This window comes from Terrapene carolina, unplaced genomic scaffold (assembly GCF_002925995.2).
Source record: "Terrapene carolina triunguis isolate 2854851 unplaced genomic scaffold, T_m_triunguis-2.0 Scaffold242, whole genome shotgun sequence".
In the NCBI taxonomy this organism is placed as follows: Eukaryota; Metazoa; Chordata; order Testudines; family Emydidae; genus Terrapene; species Terrapene triunguis.
This window is the reverse complement of record NW_020664593.1, coordinates 8,786,204-8,809,028: the sequence shown is the minus strand read 5'-3', so window position 1 is coordinate 8,809,028 and position 22,825 is coordinate 8,786,204. Positions and strand designations below refer to the sequence as shown.

Sequence of the window (22,825 nt, the reverse complement as noted above, 5' to 3'; positions counted from 1 at the left end):
GAGAACATCTAGAGAGTCAGTGGCAGCTCTAGGTCAAATATTTAGGCAGGGCCCTGTATGTTTCCTTAACTACTCCACATGCGCTGTCCTTCTGCTGTCTTGAAGCTCCTATTACAACCTGCAGGACATATTCTTAGCTACTGGAACAGCTAACCCAAATGGATCTTTCACAGACGAGCCATTCTAGCTCTGGGAATTGGGAGGAAACTCTGTGACTTGATTTTCTAATTTTTTTGCGCTAGGCAATGCCACCAATGCAGAGGCTTTAGCTACATATCCATGACTGGAAAGAGGGAGCTGAGATACGGCCACACTTGGTACCCTTTGGATTCAGGACTGCTTCACCATTGATTTGCTTTATATTTGGCCTAGAAATGAGAGGAAGTGAGAAGTATATGGAAATGCTCCATTTGGGACAAGCAAGGTGAATCTCATGTTGAATTGGTTCACCTGGGTGCATTTCTATGGTTGATCCTGGCTATTTCTCAACCACTAGTCTAATGTTTTGCCAATTAACTACTGTAGGTATCAGCTGGTGATGGCAAGATATCCTGAGACACAAGTGCTGCATGTAGAGAAGGCTGGCAAGGGGATGCTATGCCAGTTTTGCTGTGTCAACCCTGAACGCCACAATACTTATATACATAACAGCTCCCTGCAGCCCAGTCCATCCCTGGGTGACCCTTAAGTGATTCTATAGTGTATGTGAGTGGATCAGGGAAGGGGCTCTAATTCAGCCTGATGATTTTTAAAACTGCTTTCTATGCATTTGCATGAAAGATTTCCTCAATGCTGATCATGTGATTTACCTAAAGCAGCCTGCATAACCATCTCCTATAAGGTTTTACAAGGCAGAAGTCCTTATTGCTTCTGTAACAATGACTGTTTATATAGCAAGAGTATATATCAATGCCACAGGACTTTTATATATGATTTATAAAGCAATATAATATATAATATATAACCAATAATGTATATCTTAGATGTTTTAGAGCATGCTTCACAATAGCATCTAAGTGCTATTTATCTATAAATATAAATATAAATATGTACACACTATTTTATATATACATATATGCCAGGTGTGTGGAAGTGATATCTATGTGAGAAATTGGAGAGGCATGAGAGACATTTCTCTCTCTCTTGTGACTGCCTCTCCTGCCCATTTCCCACCCCATCCAGATTATTCTAATATTTCAGTGCTCACACAGCTAGGTAAATATTTCTTCCTTCTCCTTCCAAATGTGGAATTTCCTCCCAGAATTATAACTGCCTGATAGCCGGGATTCAGTCCTGAACCAAGGACAGCTTTTCCATACAATAAATGTCATTGTTTCAAAGTCTCAAGACTCTACAAGGCTAGAAAAGGGAGCTTTATCCCAATGGGAAGTATAGATTCCCAGTTTCCCAGTGGGACACAAATCTTTTACTTCTAACCCTAGAAGGTCCCAAGACACCAGCCTTTAATGTAGATACATTTTGAATGTATAGGAAAGCTGTTGTAGGTCATTTTTACAAGGTTGTCTTGGCACTTGTTTAGGCTGACCTGCATAACTCAGACTTGGCTTCATCACTCATGAGTAATGCAACCAACTGAACCTCACACCACCACCAAGTATTCCATGCACACAGACGCACATAGCAGTGAACAATACTAATGACCCCTCCTCCAACTGACAAATTCTATCTTTAATGGCTCTCAGTTAAAGATTCCTCATGTTGTTTCCAATAACATTTTGTTTGACCTTTAATCAAAGGTCAACTTGTGCTAGGCGACATGTGTTAATTATTTCCTTGGATAGTCACCTAAGACACATTTCATTGATTATAGGAAGAGTTTCCTTCCCTGTATCCTTGACACCCTTAGATCCCTATTAACCAGGAGCCTGTCCTGAGGCCCTTACTCATTCACTGACTTCAATAGGACTCCTCATGTGAGTAAAGGCTGATGGATCAGACACCCAGTGTTTTCCCTTCCCATGTTGTGGTGAACACTAGTTATATTCTCATCACGGCAGTAACAGTGCCCAGAGATAACTAGAATCCTCTAAGGATCTGAAGACCGTCTCATGTCTGCGTTAGGGACTGGCACGCTGGGAAATGGAATACCTGTCAAAATCAACTGCATATTTGTAAAGGCCTGTCCCTGGGCTCACATATAAGCCAAGTGGCCATGCACTCACCTGTGTGTACAAACATGTGCTTGACATAGTTCTGTTTGGCGGTGAAAGTCTTGTTGCAGAGAGTGCACTCGTAAGGCTTTTTTTCACCCTGTCCACCTGCTGTGCTGTGGCCCGCAGATGGGGCCAAGGGCTGTGGGGCTGGCAGCTGGGCAGTAAAGGTTGACAGGCCAGGCTGGGTCACTGTCACAAACTGTGTCTGTTGGCCAGCTAAGGGCTGGGGCAGGCTGAAAAGGAAAGGTTTAGGTCCACTGCCAGCAGACTGTGTGGTAAAGAGGGCGGGCAGGTAGGTGTTGCCAGCTGTGCCAATGACCTGTGTGTTGCTGGTCAGGGTCAGCGGCATCCTCAGATTGCTGGTGAGGGTTTCTGTCTGGCGTAAGTAGAGTTGGGTGCTTGGCAATGGTTGGGCAACTGTTGTGTTGACAGAAGGCTGCAAGGCCCCCTTTTCGCTGTTGTTACTGACAATGAGCACTTTGCTGTCCATTTCAATGTCATTGCTTCTGTCCGGCGAGGAAGTGTTGGCATCTAGGTGTTGCGGCTGGGTCTGTGTGCCTTCAGCAGGGACTTCACTTTGCTCTACTTGGGAAGGTTCCTGCTGACCCTCTCGGCCCAGGTTAGCCATGAACTGCTGCTCCATGGAATCAGGCTCAGTCCCAATGGAGGAACTGACTCCAGAGTCAAAACTCTCCCCCTTGGGCTCACTCTCAGTGCCTTCTGCTTGGTCAGTGTCCTCAGTGCATTCCTCAGACTCATTACGCTCCAGGATCTGCACCCTCTGCTGGCCATAGTAGTCATAGTCATCCTCCATCTCCTGTTTGATGTGGATGTTGCCCACCAGGGTCTGGATCCGGACCGGGCGTGGTTGCTTGCGGCAGTGTGTGGTCTCTGGAGTGGTGGAGAGGTACCGCTCCATCTGCTGTGAGCGCTCGTGGATCCGTGTAATCCAGCTGGGGTCTTCCATGTGATGGTCTCTGGGGAGCCCCAGGGCTGTTTCATGGTGGCTGACCACTGCTCCGCTGTAGAAGGAGCGCTCCCCACTGCCATTCTGCATGGAACAGGCATAAAGAGCCGAGTAGATCCTGTCCACGCTGTGCTGCGAGTGGCTCTGCAGGTAGCCAGACTCTGTGTCGCTGCTCTGCCCTGAGGTGCCCGATTCGGGGGTCCCCCTGGGCGTCTCCTGCCCAGAGTCCTGAATCACTGGGTAGACCTCCCCCACATTCTGCGAGACGATCCTTGTGCATTCGTCAATCACAGTCTTGATCTGCAGGATGCTGGCAGCTGTGAGGATCTGCAGGGCCTCTGACTGTGAGACCCGCAGCACCCCACTGTACATGAAGTCAATGAGCTTTTGCACGGACTGGACTGACACCACTGAGGGGATCTCGATGTCGCTGTACCCCAGCAGCAGCTTGTCCTGGAAGAAGGGGCTGCCAGCCGCCAGCACGCAGCGGTGGGCGCGTAGCATGCTCCCGTGGATGCGGACCGTCACGTCACAGAAGTGGCCACGGTTGCGCTGCTCGTTGAGGGTCTCGAGCACAGAATTGCTGAAGTTGTGAAGGTTGATGCTGTGAATGCGCTCTGTCATCCCCTTGCAACTGATGTTACCTGTAGCAAAGGATGAGACAAAACAGAGAGACAGATCAGGGCTTGTCCTCTGCATGTCCACAGCTGAGATGCTGGTTAAAACACCTGCCCACTGGATATACGCCGCAGGGAATATCTTAGAGGTACCATAAAGGGGCACTGAGCACAAAGCATCACCTCTACGCGTGGAGATGATCAACTCCCCAGGGAAAAGATTTAGCAGGATCTCTATGGGATGGATGAGCAGAGACCCACACCTTGAATCTTCAAGCAAAACTAGACAAGACTCTAATGGTCAGATTCTCACTTACAGTAATGATCTTTACACCATACTGGTAATATGATGAGGCTGTCGTTTAAAAATTTCTGGCCCTCTATCTAGATCTGGATTTTGAAACTCCCAAAGTTAGGGCATAGTTAGATCCTGTGTATTGTAGTTCAGCCCTTAATAAAGGTGGCAGCCATTTGCAAAATCCAAATCTGGACCATGGTTTGGATTTGAAACCTTTCCAAAATTCCAACTGTATGTGTGTCCAGGGTTTTGGTTTAGGTCACTCATTACTCAAAAGTGAACAAACCCTCGGTCAAGAATCAAAGGAGATCCATTAACTTTCTGCCCTATTTTCACTGCACCTTGGGGTTTTTGACACTACACCGGCTGGGACTAGAACTGCTGCAATACCAAGACAAAAGCTGTCTGAGGGTATTTATTGCCTGACCAGAAGTAGGAAGTAAAAGAAACCTGGACAAAATGCCTGTTCTCAGGAGAACTTCATCAACTTGGCTTAACCAAGAAGTCTGGATAGTTTGGACAAGACCCGAATGTTCAGATACAGATCTAACTGGTCCTCTTATTTACCTCTCACTGCTTTTACAGCTGGCTAAAAAATAACTATCTTTTTAATCTCTCAGTCCACTTCTCTCTCTCCCAAGAATTATTTTTGATTTAATATTGCCTCTCTTCCCCCTCTCTTGTCCGTTTAGATCAGTGGTTCTCAATCAGGGGTATGTGTACACTTGTGGGTACGCATGCATGAGAAACTGAAAGTGAAACTGACTCTATAAAATCAGTAACTCAGACTAGCTTATTTTTATGGTTTAAGAAAAAAATGTAAAGCAAATAAACAGCATCTAAGGTGATATTAATAACAAATGTAAGAATGGTTACATTTTTTAATATATGATTTTTAGCCTGCCAGTGTTCTTCTAAGTCCAACATAAAGAACAATTGGTCATTGTTATTATTCTCATCTTAGAGACAGGCAGCAAAATGCTACCAACTGCAATTTGCTGAACAATGCAGCCCCCTCTCATTCAGGCCCTTTCCTCCTCATTTACCCATTCCTGCTATCTTAAGCACCCTCTCTTCTGGTGCTTCAAAGAGAAACCATATTGGACACAAGTGGTTATTTAAATTCTCTGATGATAAAAGGGGACCAAAAAGGTCAGGAACTGGAAATTCTGACAGGGACAAGCTGCCTAAAGGAGCCTGATGCCTGCAGAAGGAAACAGGCCAGTATTAGGGATTGCACTAATTTCTGTATGAAACTGGTCTTCTGGGTGATGCTCATATGGCAGCAATGCTTGGGAAATCACTAGTGGAATCATGGAGACTGTGAATTATATCTGTTCTGTTCACAAGCTTTGCCAGGACACATGAGCTTTATCCCTGACTGACGAGGACACTGGAAAGGCCACTCCTAGATACTGCAGGTACCTCATAAGTATTCACTCATAGATATTGCAGGTATCACATCAAGTAATGTGAGTGGGCCTTTTCCTCCTCCTACACCAAGACAACCACCTCCCAGAGTCCTCCTGGCCAGCCATGGACACTTCCTTATGTGTCAGATCACAGGAGAATTCAAGATGAACTCAAGATAAAACACAAGGAATCTCCCTCCGAAAGACAGAGAACTTGGAGCACTATGGGGGTGGGGCCCCTGCAGAAGCGGGAGTGTGCTGTGGCTGATTGTTGAAGGGATGGCACCTCCTTTCTTCAAGGCCATCCCTAGATAAGGGCATGACGACGTCTAATTGAGCGGATACACAAGACATTTTCTTTTTCCCAAGTTCTGCCAGGTCAAAACATACCTATCACAATCTGTTTTGATCATGAGGTATTCTTTTCATTCAAACTGATCTTTAAAACCAGTTCTCCCTGTAATTTTAATCCATTTTATAAAAAAAGATTTATTAATAATAGCAAGACGTGCAACAGCCTAGCTTAGCAAATCAAAATGGTTACCGCTCACATCCAAAGAACACCGGAGGGAATACCCCAGAAGCACCAGGCTGATTCTATAAACGTATGGTTTGATTTTCAGAGGTGCTGTGAGTCCCTTCTCCTTTCGATGAACCAGTGCAGCCCACATTAATTTGGAAGTTGTACTTTTGCAAACACATTCATAGGAGAAGATACTTCAGTTCAACTTTATTTATTTCAAAAGAATTTAGCTCTGGTGAAAGTTGCTGGACTGACAAGACTAAAGTCTACTGTTTATTCACAGGACAGGTACAACTTGAGCAGCATCAGGGCAAGCTTTGTTCATACATCCCTCTAGTATTCCCAAGCCCTAATCTGAAGAGAAAGGGGAATTCTGTATCTATGCTCCATTCAGTTCTTGGAATAGAAGGGTATAGCTTGTTCAGGAAGGATAGGCAGGATAAAAAGGCAGAAGGTGTTGCATTACACATCAAAAATATATACACTTGTTCTGAGATCCAGAAGGAGGTCAGAAGCAGACCAGATGAAAGTTTCGGAGGCAAGATAAAAAGGGGAAAAAATAAGGATGATGTCATGGTAGAGGTCTACTACAGATGACCAAATCAGGAAGAGGAGGTGGATGAGGCATTTCTAAACAACCAATATAAATACACAAAACACAAGACCTGGTTGTAATGCGGGACATTAACGACCCAGACATCTGTTTGAAATGTAATACGGCAAAACACAACATTTCCCATAAGTTCTTGGAATGTATTGGGAACAACTTTTTGTTTCAGAACGAGGAGGAAGTAAACAGGGAGGCAGCCATTTTAAACTTGATTCTGCCAACAGGGTGGAATTGATAGTGGATCTGAAGGTCTAAGGCAATTTGGGTGATGTGATTATGAAATGATGGATTTAATGATTCTAAGGAAAGAAAGTCATGAGAAAAGCAGAGTAAGGACAATGGACTTTAAAACAGCCGATTTCAACAAGCTCAGAGAACTGGCAAGTAAGGTCCCATGGGAAGAAAACCTAAGGGAAAAAAGAAGTTCAGGAGATCTGGCCTAAAGGCACAACTGCAGACTATCCCAATGCAAATGAAAGATAGGAAGAATCGTAAGAGGCCAGTATGGCTCCATCACAAGCTCTTTAATGACCTGAAAATCAAAAAGGAATCCTACAAAAACTGGAAACTTGAGCAAATTGCAAAGGAGGAATACAGAAGAATAGCACAAGTATGTAGGGACAAAACCAGACAGGCAAAGACACAGAATGAGTTATACTTAGCCAGGGACATAAAGGCAATAAGAAGTGGTTTTAAAAATACATTAGGAACAAGAGAAAGACAAAAAGGTCCTCTACTTAGTGGGGAATGAGGGTTAATAACTGAAGACATCAAGAAAGCTGAGGTGTTTAATGCCTAGTTTATTTCATTCTTCACTAAAAAGGTTAATGGTGATCAGATACTCAAAACAATTAATATGAACAACAAGGGGGAAGGAACACAAGCCAAAACAGGAAAAGAAAATGTTAAAGAATATTTAGATAAATTAGATGTCTTAAAGTCAGCAGAGCTTGATGCAATTCATCCTTGGGTACTTAAGGAACTAGCTGAAGCAATCTCAGAACCATTAGCAATTATTTTGGAGAACGGCAAACATAGTACCTATCTTTAAAAAGGGGAACAAAGAGGACCTGGGGAATTACAGACCCATCATCCTAACTTCAATACCTAGAAAGATACTCAAACAAATTATTAAATAATCAGTCTGTAAGCACCAAGAGGATAATAACGTTATAAGAAAGAGCCAGCATGGATTTGTCAAGAACAAATCATGCCAAACTAACCTAATTTCCTTTTTTGACAGGGTTACTGGCCTAGTGGTTAGGGGGAAGCAGTAGAGGCAATATATCTTGATTTTGACACAGTCCCATAAGACATTCTCAGAAGCATACTAGCGAAAAGGGGTATAGATGAAATTACTGTAAAGTGGATGCATAACTGGTTGAAAGACCATACTCAAAAAGTAGTTATCAGTGGTTCGCTGTCAAACCGAAAGGGCGTATCTAGTGGGGTCCCACAGGGGTCAGTCCTGGGTCTGGTACTAGTCAATATTTTCATTAATGCCTTGGATAATGGAGTGAAGAGTATGCTTATAAAATTTGCAGATGACACCTATCTGGGAGATGTTGCAAGCACTTTGGAGGACAGGATTAGAATTCAAAACCTCCTTGACAAATTGGGGAATTTGTCTGAAATCAAAAAGATGAAATTCAACAAAGGTAAGTACAAAGTATTTTACTCAGGAAGGAAAAAATCAAATGCAAAACTACAAAATGGGGAATAACTGGCGAGGTGGTAGTACAGCTGAATAAGATCTGGGGGGTTATAGTAGATCACAACTTGAATATGATTGTGAAAAAGGTAATATCATTCTGGGGTGTATTAACAGGAATGTCGAATGTGAGACCCAGGAGGTAATTGCCAGGCTCTACTCGGCACTGGTGAGGCCTCACCTGGAGTACTGTGTACAGTTCTGGGAGCCACACTTTAGGAAAGATGTGAATGAATTGGAGAGAGTCCAGAGAGCAACAAAAATGACGAAAGGTTTAGAAAACCTGACCTTTGAGGAAAGGTTAAACAAACTGGGCATGTTTATTCTTGAGAAAAGAAGACTGAGGGGGGACCTGATAACAGTCTTCAAAGATGTTAAGGACTGCTATAAAGGGGACAGGGATCAATTGTTTGCCATGTCCACAGAAGGTAGGACAAGAAGTAATGGGCTTAACCTACAGCCAGGGAGATTTAGGTTAGACATTAGGAAAAACTTTTTGACTGTAAGGCTGGGTCTACACTACAGCGGGGGTCCGACCTAAGATACGCAACTTCAGCTACGTGAATACCGTAGCTGAAGTTGCGTATTTTAGGTCGGCTTACCTGGCGGTGAGGACGCGGGAAAGTCGACCGCTGCCGCCGACTCTGCTGCCGCCTCTTGCCGAGGTGGATTTCCGGAGTCGACGGCAGAGCGATCAGGGATCGATTTTACCGCGTCTTCACTAGACGCGGTAAGTACCGCGTCTTCACTAGACGCGGTAAGTCGATCCCCGATAGACCGATTGCTACCCGCCGGATCGGCGGGTAGTGAAGACATGCCCTAAGGGTAGTTAAACTGTGGAATAGGCTTCAAAGGAGGTTGTGGCATCCCCATCACTGGAGGTTTTTAAGAACAGGTTGGACAAATATCAGTTAGGGATGGTTTAGGTTTACTTGGTCCTGCCTCAGCACAGAGGGCGGGACTTAATGACTTTATTTCTATGATTCTCTGCTGAAATGGCCAACCAGGGACCAGTCAGTACTGATTGTGAGGGGATTTTTGATGTGATGTGGACAGCTGGGGCTAGATCCACAAAGGGAACTTAGACTTAGCGTTGCAGTTCCCTGTTGCCTAATGGAATCCATACCCCTGAATTAGGACCCCAGGCTCCCTATAGAATGCATAGGGAACAGTCGGCTCCTAAGGCTGGGATTCACTGAAGCCAGCAAACTGACTGGGGAACTGCCTCAGCTAGCCAACAGGAAATACTGAGGAGAGGCATGCAGGGTTCGGGCCCCGGTGAAAATTTTTTTGGGGCCCCCCAGCAAGGGCAGACCGGCTAAACGGGGCCAAAGGGGGGGCGGAAGCCAGGCCCTGGGGCCTCTTCTGGACCGCCGGGCCCCGGTAATTTATACCGGCTTCCCCCGCCTCTTGTCGGCCCTGGAGGCATGCAGGCTAAGCCCCACTGCTCAAAGAAATGTAGGTGCCTAATTCTGATCCTGAGGAAGGTGGTGTTGGTGCCCTCTCCCTTTCACCCTAGAGCCCAGTGGTTAGAGCACTCACCCATGCTATGGGACACTCAGGTTCAACCGCCACTTTGCCTGAGATGAGCAGGGCGCTGAACACAGGTCTCCCACCTCCCAGGAGAGTGCTCTAATCACTGGGCTCTGGGGATTTTTTTGGAGGGGAAGGGGAAGGAACTCTCTCAGTCTCTCCTGTTGAAGCTTTTTCATTTTGTATAAACACTTAAAAATGCCTGCTCCACAACAGGCAGAGAGGAGATTTGAACCTGGGTTTCCCACTTCCTGGGGTGAACAGGTAACACCCCCACTTTGTTTTGTACTGGGCCCAATCCAGTAGCACACCTATTGGATCAGGCCCCACAGGTGAGATAGGTGGGGGAATGCTTAGTTTGAGAATCCCATTGAGGCGTAGGCATGTGCTAGACTCCAGGCATCAGGATTTAGGCAGCTGGGTGCATGCCTATTGGCAGAAATTTAGGTGCCTGTGGAATTTAAGTGCCTACTGGGTTAGCTGGCAGCTGAGCTGGGGCTTTTGAGCCTCTAAATTTTGGATTTAGGACCTAAAGTGGCTGTGAAGTGCCTAAATCCCTCAGTGAATCTAGCCTCTGTCCTCTAGGAACTGGACTGACCCCCACTAGAGTCATTTCATATACAAGCCAATGAGCAGACAGACAGTAATGGCTTTTGGTTACTAGCATCATGGCAAAACTTTTTGTTTGAAAAATCCATTGTTTAGTGACTTACTACAAAACTTTCATTTATCTGCTTCCTTCCCTCCTTCCTTCCAATCACCACACCCAGGTTCCAAGTCTACACACCTATTACAAATGTCAAAAGGAGCCCTGCCCCACTGTGTGAGAGTGAGGGGACCTGCAGCTGAAGTGCCCATACCTATGAGAGCCTCAGCTAGAATACAAATAACTAGGACAAACAAGAGAGACTTGGGGTGCGTAGGAAAAACAGGGAGAGAGTGGGGGCAGAAAAGCATGGAAAGAATATGATGAAGTTCTTTCTGGGTCTCTGTCTGCCAGTTGTCACTAGATATAGCTGTAGGTATCCAAGGTAAAGACAACCCCAGAAAGCTTGAAAACAGATCATTTGCCACATTATCAAACGTGCTAATACATGAAATCTAGTAGTACAAACATGCAGTAACGCCACCCAGGCAAGCACATTAACTATAGGGATTGGCCTGAATCAAAGCTCCAGGTGCAACAGCATCTCCCACACTCTAAGGAAGATTGAATTCAGACCCAACCTTTGTGTCTGTCCCTTACCTATACAATGTGCCAAACCAAAAGTCCAAAGTCAGACACCCCCATAAAATGTGAGCTTTGCAGTGTGGGTCTGAATCTAAAATAGACATTACTTCGCTACAAAGAATAAAGAGAAGGGTGAACACTATATTGCAAGCAAGAATGTGTGTCAATTTCTTGAAAGACCAAGATATCAGAATGAAGTGTAATGAAAATATGCTTACATACCCCTACCTTACAGTCACTGCATAGAATGTCTGGCAAAGGGGAAAAGACTGCGGTCCCGGTTTAGTCCAAGGCCTTCCACTCTTTTTAGAGTTAAGACAGTGGGAAACCTTTCTGTGAAATTTCAAGCAGCCTTTGTTAAGTGCTCCCTTTCTTTTCACCAGGTGAACAGCAACATATAGATCTTGACGGACTCATTCTGAGAAGCTACTGTAGGAGGGTTTTGTCCCTGTTCTGTGAAAGCAACTTCTGATTGGAGGAGTATTTAGAAACTGGATAGGAAAGAAAGAGTGTGAAAATGCAAAACCCATTAGATAGGCAATGAATAGGCATTTGGTCCATTCAGAAAGAAAGAAAGAAATTTTTTTTTGCACAGATTATGCACATTTGCAGCTCTCCTGGGATTGGGATATGAAGCTGCCATTGTAGAATGGTGAAATGTATTACTGTGCATGTCTGAAAAATGCTCAGTTTCCCCATAAGCAAATGTATTGATTAAACTGTCATATTATTCACAGAAATATGCATGGAATTCATCCTCCACTGGTATGAAGGAGCACAACATGGATGGAAAAGGGGAAAGACGTCTGTTGCGTAATAAATGACCAAATGTTTAGTTTACTGCTTTACTGAATCCAGCACTTCCCGCTGACCTTTATGCTGCAGGTGTCCAAAAAGAAGGAGGGCTTTAACATTAGAATAAAAATGAGAAAGAGACATTGATGCACAGTACTGTATGGGAAAGGGATGGCAGAAGGAAACAGCAGGCAGCAGTCTCCTGGTAGATGCTATGGAAAATGTAGATGGTAGTGATGAGAAGCTGAATTATGGAGCAGTTTTGAATGTGGATTTCTATGTGCAAAAATATTGCAGAGAGCGCTGCACAACGTTCGGCAGTTCCCGTATGTTTAACATAAATGCAGAAAATGATCCCTGGAATCCTTCAGTAACAGTTCAGTTAGCAGGGGATGTAAGTGGTGCTGAAGACCGCTAAGGCCACCCATGAGTGTTAAGTACTTTAAAGCTTATTTACTGTAGTAAGTTTCTACTGTGTGGCCACAAGGTGTCCTCAACTGCAAAGTAAATGCTCGACTCTTGAATGCTGACAGCTGAAAAAAAATCACAGAATTTGATTTTCTATAGTGTTCTTCATCATGATATCTCAAAGCTCATTACAATGTAATGACTATTGCATTGCTAGAGGTGCAGTGACTGGGCAACCACAGAAGCCATTATTGCTCCGCAGTATCTCTACAGACAGCCTTGTACTTTAAACCTCTTTGACTCAGAAACGGAATGGTGGGCAGGACACCAGCATTATCTCTTATTCTTTTTTGAAACATACGAGGGGATCTTTAATGTGGATAACCAGCAGAGCTGAGCAGAAGGGCCCTGCTTCACTTTCTCACCTGAAGGGGAAAAAGAAAGATGAGCCTATATCCTGGAAGAGTTTTTGCCTAGGTTTTCCCCAGATGCAATGGAGAATTGTTTGGAAATCTGTCAAACTGACATTTGTGAGCTTCTTCGCCTGCATACCAAATGCCTGATCCTGAGAGGTGCTGAGCACCTCCTGAATGGTGCGGAGTATCCTGAACTCCCACTGATATCATGATAGGATCCCAAGAGGAGTTTCCCACTCGTGCTACTTTACCCTTGGGATACATTCTAATATGCCTGTCACAATGCATGTCAGTGCTTCTCCTGAAATGTCACACTGGATAAACCTGTTTTTTCTGCTAATTTCTTTGAAAAAGCGTATTTAACTCTCACACTCCCGTCAGTGCCTGTCCATCATCAAAATGCCACTTCCTACTCAGAAGGGTGCAGAATCTGATTGGTAGGGCAGTAACCTGGGAGTTTGGAATCCTGAGTTCTCTTCTTGGTTCTGCCACTTACTCACTGTATGCCAGTGCCCAGAGACTAGCTCCTATATGCCCCATCACAGCAAACTAATATAACCTTCTTCTGCTACTGCAGCCCAGCTGGGTCCCAGCATAACCACCTGCTCCTCCTAGCCCACTATTGTTGCAACCCTCTGCTTCCCTACAAGCATTGTTGGAAACCTGCAATTTCTGGTTCTACAAAACTGCTCCAAAAATGCTGGAGCTACACCATCTTCTGACTTTTCAAAGCAATTGTGGGAGGCCAGTAATCCTGAATTCTGATTTACAGAGGGGTAACTGTGCATCTGCTATTGCTGCTGCGGTTACTTCAAGCACCTTCTCTTTGCCGATTCAACAAGTCATCACTGTGCTTCTTCAGTGTTGCATTTAGAGCAGACAGAGGTGCAGCAGGTTGAGTACCACTTAGGAAGCTTTGCTTGATTCATTTCAGCACTCCTGCTCACACTTAGAAAACAGTGGCATATTATACCTGCAGTCCTGATGTTCTAAAATCTAGACTGAAATACACTGGAGACTTAGTGAATGTTTCCTTTCATTTTCCCTCAAATTAACCTTCTGAGATGGGAACCACATTCTCACTAGGACTGCGCGAAATAGACACGAAATCCCCCAGATCTGAAGATTTCTTCATTTTATATTTAAAAAATTGTCTAATGTTGCCCCCTCTCCCCCCCAATTGGAAATTTTATAGGTTTTCATTAAAAAGCAAACCCACTTCTGAGTGAAAAGGAACTTTATTTTGGAGTGAAAACTTCAAGATTTGCATAAATTTGACATTTGGTTCAGCTGAAGTTCAGCATTCACATGAAAACACATGAACATGTTGGTAAGTCCTAGGGTGACCAGATGTCCCGATTTTATAGGGACAGTCCCAATATTTGGGGCTTTGTCTTATATAGGTGCCTATTACCCCCCACCTCATCCCAATTTTTCACACTTGCTGTCTGGTCACCCTAGTAAGTCCTACGTTTTGAGGAGGAACTAGTCAATTTCCTAAATATTTTGAATTTCCTGAGCTGGAAAGGACCTACAATGGAATGCTAATATATTTTCATAAAATTTCACCAAAAGGTTTGTAGTCAACCCCTTGATTCTAGCTGAGAATATATGACAAGTCCACATGATAAAGAACAGGTCAAAGAGAAAAGGGAACTATTTTTCCTTTCCATTTAACAGGTTGTGGGCCTGATTCACCACTGTTTTACTTTCCACTTATTTCAATGGAATTACACCAAAATACGACTGGTGTAATGCAGTTCAGTGCTTTTATATACCTGGCCTATAGCAGGATCCTACCTCCTGAAGCCAAGCCTAGTGGGAGAACTTTCTGTTGCTCAAGGGAATGATCTGCTTTCAAATCAAAATGCTTGGAAGTCTATCCTGTCCTGCTCAGGTTGGTCCTTATGACCGTGTGGCCTCCTTGAAAGGGGACTTTAAGGGGAAATGCTGGTAGGGAGTTGTGGGAGGATGGATGAACATTTGCAAACTCTGCGGGAGAGCTGACCAGGAACACCCCGGCTTTCTGTTGCTTTAAAGGTTTACTGGAGTTTTCGCCTTATCATCTGCTTGAACATCTTGAAAATCAGTATCTCTTTGTATAGTATCTGTCTAAAACAAACACCAGATGACACTACACAAGTTGCCTTTAACCCTACCAGATTGTTGCTAGAATCAAAATATGTAGCAGTCTACATCTAACAGGAAGTACTGTATTTTTACTAGCATAACAACCATTAACATGTCAGTAATGTACTCTGTGTAAGAAAGGACTGTGTGCTAAAATCCACCAAACATCTTTTGATTTTCTAGTCCAATAACTAAATCTATTTGAGAGGAAGAAAACAACATGGAATAAAAAATGTAAAACCTCTCCAGGTGTCTGGCAAATGAGCAAGAATTTGCACTTCCCATTGATTTCCTATCTTTGCCTTGAAATCTTAGTTGAAAAGATTTTTACTTTTATTTTATGCAACACAGATTCTTCCCCTTCCCTGCGCAAACTGTCCTGCACAATTCCCTGCTCGTCTGCCCAGTTATGACGAATCCATTTGGCATCTAAACAAAGACTAAATACAGACCTTCCTCAAATAAAACTGCATGGTGCCCAGGATTTGAATGTCCTACCTCCAGCAAGCACAAACCCCCATGCTGGGGATGGCAGCCTCTCTATCACCCCATGGGCTGGAGGAGCAATCACCATGGTTCTAACCCAGGCTCTGCCTGCAGGATGGGAGGAGGATTCTGCTTGTTTACTCCAGCTTTGTGAAATGTTGTGATGCGTGTCTTTCACTCTCTTGTGCCTCAGTTTCCTCATCTGTAAGATGGGGATAATACTACTGGCCCTAACCTACAGAAGAGATGCAAGCATTACAAATTGTTTGGAATTCCTTGGATGAAAGGCACCAGAGACAGGCCAGGTATTAACTCCTCTGATTCCTTTAGAGTTTTGTTCTCCAGGCTTGAAGACACTGAGTTTTCTTTCTACACTTTTTCAATGCCTTGATCCCCACCCATGTCTTCTGACACTCTGCAGCCTACTTATAATTGCAATGCACTGGTTATAAGTAGCAGTTTCCTTTCACAGCATCTTGGTGACCATAGGTTTCTAACTGCCAATGACATGCCCAACTATTTTTAAGTTAAAAGATTTATTCCTGTTACAAGAAATAGGATTTAGCTCTCACATTTTCTCTTCAGACATGTACTTTTGGAACATAGGGAGAGTAGAAGAGATGAAAGGTCCATCCAGCACAGCATCCTGCCTGCAAGCAGCATCCTGAACCTTTACAGTTCCTTGCAATTCAGAGGAATGCTTTAAAAACATATGCAATGTACCTGACCTCTCCTCCCATCTACCACTGAAGTTGCCTCTGCCTTAGGGTTTATATACCTTGGAACATGGTTCCTGATTCCTTCCTCCATCCTTCCACAGTGGAACTGGATTAGCACTACTATAGTTAGGGCCCTTCATACCCACAAGGAGGCACAGAGCAGAAGGCATTATTCCTATATTCATTTGTATCCTTTCAATTTTTGATAAACAAATGTAATCTGTTTTCTGGTTTTAAATCACACACCACCGCCTCCAGCATAAATGCGCGCACACACTTACTTCCCTTCTCTCAGTCCTGTGCAGGGTTTGCTGATTTTTATCTCCAAGACTGACAGCAAACTGGACAGAAAACAGCAAGGAATCAGATGATAAATCAAAAAACTCCAAGGCCAGATCCTTAGCTGGTAAAAATCAGCATAGCTTCATTGACTTCACTGGGGTTACGTGGATTTACACTAACCTCCACCCCCCAGTGTATTAAAAAAAAAAAGAAGAAAACAGTTTATAAAAGTGCCCTCCCATAATTGGACACAAACAAAACAAAATGGCCACACGATGGCACCATTTCCTCAGATGAGAAATCAAGCTACTACTACTGCTACTGTCTTTATTACTTGAACTTTTTAATGTCTCAGTGAAAACTGTTTCTGTTGTGCTCACCTGTTCCCAAAGATACAGGAGTGAGACCTGCTTACACCAAATCCAAATTTGGCCCAGATTTCATTTATCTGCTATGGGTTTAAGGCTGTTTGACTAAAATCCGGGCGTTCTGTACTGCTAGTATTTCCCTCACAGAGCCAATTTGTATTACTCATAGGATATGCTGTACTTGTTACAGTGTATCATCTACTGAACAAATGAGATGGAGCCAACAATGCCCATGAAGTTACTGTGTCTTTGCGGGTTTTTCCTTCAAGTTTAAAATGGAGGGATGTTTACTGGAGAACGGAGGAATTTGCTCCTAGGAAAATGTGGGCTTCACTGGTGATGTATCTTTCTTCTTTAAGGTCCTTATTCAAAGCCCAATGAAGTCACTGGGAATGTTTTCATTGGCTCCAATGGACTTTGACCAAACCCTCAAGGTGCCCCTGAGATTGAAGCCCCATAAGAAAGATGAGTGTGGGCTCTTCTTGCTCTTTTCTCTGCATTTGACTGCAGGGATCTACACCGTCAATGGAAACAGTCCTTAGGAGGGGAGTGAATGTAATAATTGGCACTGCTGCACTGATGACCGTCTCCCAAAATGGTAACTGTTACCCTTAAGCGTCTCTGGATTTGCCCCTGTATCAATTACCTTTTCCCAAGACTGGGAGAAAGTGTATCAGTTTGAGTGTGGTTAAATACAGTGAGGCTAAAAGCCTGTGGGCTTTGGTTAAAAGGAAAATATAGATTAAAACCCCTTAAGATAATTACCTGTTTAGAAGGTTTTTACTCAACCCAGAATCCCTCTATAGGGAGTATTTGTAGCAGTCTGTGAAGGAAAGGGAGCCTTTATAGGGAAGTAGTATGTGGAATTTGTTTTATCTACAGACACAGCGGCTGATTGGAATAACTTGGAGTGGGGAAACAGCTTGTGAAAACCTGAGCCAGAAGTGGGAAAGGGGTTTCTGTCTGGACAGAAGCTACCATCAGACCTCAGGCAGTAGAGAAGTAACTGAGGGCGGCTGGACCACACATCGCTATATATACGTCCCGCGCACAGCACGAGAGAGGGGAGTTGCGCATGTGTGGTCCGACGGACACTGCTATTGAAGATCTCCGACTCCAGACACAAAGGCATTGCTGCACCTACAGTGGAGCACCCAGGGGGACATCACTTGAAGAAGAATGCTTGGTTTTGTTTGGTTAGTCTTTTGATGTGTCTCCTTGATCTGTTAACTAAAGGGTAATTTTTAACTAGCAAGACTGGCTGCTGCAGTAAATTTTCCAACCCTAGAAATAACATATGAGAGAGAGAGAGATCTCAAGAGTTGGACTGTGGCTTTTTTACATTGAGTTTTCAGGGAAAGGAGGGAGCTGTCTCCCCCAGAAGGAACACCAGAGAGCAGGAGTGCACAGACAGCTATTGTGAAAGGTCCTTGTACAGTCCCACGCAGGAAGAATCTCTGTGCATCCTTCCATCTCGGCATGGCTGTTCCCATATGAGCAGAGTGATAGTGGCACATACTCAGCATAAGACATGATTTTGTTTCTGGACATTACAGCCTACTAAAACAATTTCTGTCCTCAGCTACACCTGTGCAACCATAAGCAAAGGTATATCGCCAACATCACCTCTTTTAGTTTTGGTGTGATGTAAGTAATAAAAACAGATTCAGCCCTAGGCTACATTTAGGGTCATTTGATGTTATTAGACTGATCTGTGGCAATAAGCAGATATTGCAGTTTTTAATATTCCAATAAAACATTTGAATTTTTTTTAAAAAATTGGTGTGATACATATACTGACACTAACAGGGGATACTAATATAGTGGATAAGTTATCACCTCTGGGTCAAATTCTGCTCTCGGTTACGTCCCACACCCTTCTCAGTCAAGAACATCACCTTAAGCAGGGGTTTTCTCTCATTCATGTACTGGCCTGGCCCTACATTTTTCAGAATGACTGAATGGAATCACAGCACAAGGTACACTTATTAAACTCAATGTGGTTGCATAAGGTATCCATGAATCTGTGTGGAGAAGTCGCCCTTTTTGTTTTTATTTCCTCTAGCGCACTCCCCCCTCCACCCCCCCAAATCTACTTTGTCTTTTTTTCTCTATCTGTATAACATCAATAAATTACATGTTACCACCCCTCTCTTGCAGGTATAAAGAACTTTTCAAGATTTTTAATAGATGTACAATATTGCCATACTTACATTGTCACTGGTTAAAACTCAAAAATAGCTTTTGGGAGACTACTTTTAACTCACACTACTTCTCTCTTGGGGGCTTTCACGGAGAAGCATTATTACCCCGCACATGTCACATACTGGTACAGAGTATGCTGTGTATCCTACCTATGCAGAGATCTTTTCAGTGTTTAACATAGCCAAGCATAGTGCACAAACTAGGGATGCGTGAGGGTTCTAGTATTTGTTTTTACATGTGTCATGGGCTTTGAGAATACCTCAAGGAACCTTTTATAGTGATGAATTAACTAGAGATCTAGACTTCTCACAGTTTATTTCAGTTCCTGAATGGTGGAAATGTAAGACTAGATCTCATGTTATTTTGTCCTCATAAATGACTCCATGAAACAACAAAAACATTCACAGCAAACATAAATACTGAGACAGCACTAAACACACTGTTGGTGCCACTATAAATAGTAATATTTGAATTGCTATGGAACCCAAATGCACAATGCTTCCATAAACAGACAGTTGTGTTCACTCATCACACAGCAGGCTGGTAAGACACGGTATTCATGATAAAAGCAGCAGGTCGGTCAGAAGTTTGGGTGGCACCCTTCAGTCACAAATACCTTATTTTCACTTCCATAATAGTTCAAAGCATATTGTATGTACTGTAATACTATGATCTTCTCTAGTGCCTTCCACCAGAGAATGAGAAAATGCTTTGCAAACATTTACGGACTGTAATGACTAGGATCTCAATTTTATGTTTTAGTATCTCCAGCAGCACAGCCCATGTGAGAGCCCTACCCAGTCAAGAACATCTCTTCAAGTAGCACCTGGGTTTTTCCTCTCCTTCAGGGGCTGACCAGGCCCTACCCTATTTTGAATGACTGAATGGGATCATGGCACAAGGTACTTAGGCTGCTTTCAAGAGAGAAAGCAAGAGAAATGCAGAGCAAGTGAGTCTGGAACGCCGAATGAGGTTTGCAAAAAGTTCCTAAGTTGGAATGATGAGAGAACAGAATGGCAACAAAATCTACCCTACCAATAATTGTAAACTTTGGTTACACAAAGTAGTTGGGTAACAGGACATGGTCTGGTTAATAATTCCTCGATCCCTTAAATCAATGTTTCCTAAAGTGTGGGTTGCACATCCTAAAGGAGTGCAAATGACTAGCCAGGAGGGGCATGGAAGATGTGTACCTTCAGATGAGTAGTCCTTTAACAACACGTGACAGTGCTGAAAGGGGTGTGATTACTTTTCATTTTCTTGATGGGAGACTCACCTTTCAAAAGGGTGGGAATTGCTGACATATAATTGTTGTGTGAGACAGCTCATTCTGGAGCACACTAGGAAGGAGCTACTCTTAACAAAAAGTCTTCATGCACCTGAGTAGGAGGTGGCTCAGGAAATATGTGTAGTTAAGCCATCAAATTGCAGCGACCAGAATATTATTAAGTTTGACACCCTTGCAGGAGGATCATATCACAAGGTAGGCTCTGACATACAACTTCAAGGAGGAGGATTATTAAGAAAACTGAAGAAATTAGTTTGAAAGAGCCTGAAAGGAAAAGATAAGAAATTAAAATCCATAAAATCAGCAGGGAGGTGGCCTTAAAAATCCTTTATTAGGATCAATATGCATATCCCAGGACAACAGCAACAACCGAAAAAGGAAGTGGAATAACACCAGGATGGTTAAGTAACAAGGCACAAGAGTTTATTAAGGCTGAAAAAGTTTCCTTCCAAACATGGAAATCATGCCTAAGTGATGCTAATAGAACAGAGCATAAACTGTATCAGGCAAGATGTAACATGGAGATTAAGGAAGTGAAGAGGAAATTTTAAGAAAAATAGCTGAAGGTATAAAGAAAGTACTGTAATAACAAATTCTTTAAATACATCAGAAAGAAGAAGGTCACAAGGCAATGACTGGTGCCTAAGAAATACCTTAGATAGCATGGACAGACGGATTAAATAGACAAGAGACTTAGTGGATTAGGTAGGCCACCGGTGCACAAAAAAGGTAGGGTAATCAAAGAGGATACAGCAATTTCACAATCTATGTGATTTTTTAGCATTGGTTTTCAGCATGGAGAATGATGGGGCAAGGAAAATGATCTCAGGGTATGAAGGTGATGGCACCTTCCAGGAGAACATTATAAAATAAATAAACAAACAAGCAAATAAATAAGTAAATAAATAAATAAATAAAGGAGGGGGTAATAGAATATTTTAAGAAATTAAACTGTAATGGATGGCATTCATCAAGGAACTATGAATGAAGTTGCTGAGCTACTAATACAAGTATGTAATTGAGGGATTACAGGGTGACTCACCTTTAAAGAGTGATACTAATGGGTGATCTTGAGAATTAGAGAGACCAGCACATTTTACTTTAGACTAGAGTCAGGAAAATAGTTGGGAAATGTTAGTGGATAGCTATAACGTATCTAGGGGAGTGTAATATGATTCACAAACAAAAGCATCACAGTACTGCCAATCCCAAGTGTCCAAAAATCATGGGAGTAATAAATAAATAAATAAATATATAAATACAATCCTGGCCCTTTTTCTTTGCCTTCTGGTTTTTGAACCTTTAGGATACACTGGGGACACGTTTTCAAGCTTTTCTCTGCAACCACGGGGGCTAGAAACTCTTTTTTTTCTTTCAAAAAAGGAAAGCTGAGATTCTCATGTAATCATTTCACTCCAGGAGCTGGGGCTTTAAGAAAAGCACCAAATATCATGAGACCTGATAACACTTCATCAGCTTAACATTAATGTCACTTAAAAAGGAAATTAGCAATTAAGGTCATTACATATAGTTTTCAAATGCACCTAAATGACTTACAATCCAAAGTGCCATTGACTTACGCACCAATGGAACTTAGGAGCCCAAGTCACTTAAGTGCTTTTGAAAATTTACCCATTGATTATGTAACTGAAATACCATTCCATATCACATGCAGTTTAACAAAAATATAGATGAGATAACTGTTAATGTGAACACGCTGTCTGACCCTGCACCCAAGGAAGTCAACAGGAGTTTTCCCCTGGAGTTCAATGGGAACAGGACAGGGGCCCTCCTGAGGTGCATTCTAACCATGTGTCCCAGCATCTCCCCTGTGCTGTGCTGAGCTCTAAGGTCCCAGTGCAGTCCATAGGAGGGTTGAGCAGTGAAGCCCAGGAGAAGGAGACAGGAGGATACACATCCACCTTGTTCCTACTACAGAACCTCAGAGAGGGGACATATAAAAATTAAAACATAAAAACTGGAAATGACAAAATTCCACTAATCTGCAACTTCACAGAACCCAACACTAGCACTAGGCAAAACAGCCCCACTGAGTCACAAGGAAGGTGTATAGACCCTTATTGATTGCTCAGGAAAAATATCATCCTGAGTTTCCTTCCCCCCTACCTCAGTGCCCTGTGGAGTTTAGGAATCCCGAAGGGTATTTGCCTCCCTCTCTCTTCCTTTCCCTTAAAGTTTAAAAGGCAAACAGCCATCAAAATAAGAAAGTCAGATTTTACTAACAGAAAAATGCAAATAGAATCTGGCTCAATGCTTCTGTCCTGGTCTGCAATGCGGTGAAGCCCACGTCTGGATCTGGACAGGCACGAAATGTGGGGGTTTACGGACAGAGGGTTGTGGTTCAGGCCCATCGCCAGAGATTAAAAAGTGCATTCCTTTCTATATGCAAGAACTGTCTTGGCCCCCAATTAAACATAAATGACCTCTGCATCCCTTCATCCCCTCCACTTACTACTGCTGTTCCGTGTTTCTTCTTTATCTTGTCTTACTTTCCTGCTTGGACTTACGTTCACTGTGACAATTTACCTTCAGGCCAGCCCCCTTTTCTGTGTCCTCTTAAATCATAAACCCCATACCACCCATTTTTTTCAATAATCATCCAACCTGCTCCTCAGTCCCATGGAAACTCTT

The 22,825-nt window shown here is 43.2% G+C and overlaps 1 protein-coding gene across 1 annotated transcript in view; it reads right to left on the bottom strand.

Annotated features, from left to right (window-relative positions):
• Nucleotides 1–22,825, bottom strand: part of ZBTB20 (zinc finger and BTB domain containing 20) — a 43,706-nt gene that overhangs the window by 9,474 nt on the left and 11,407 nt on the right. Inside the window, exon 3 of the mRNA XM_024218473.2 lies at nt 2,184–3,785. Coding sequence (XP_024074241.2) covers nt 2,184–3,785 — 1,602 coding nt within the window. The remainder of the gene's footprint in view (nt 1–2,183; nt 3,786–22,825) is intronic.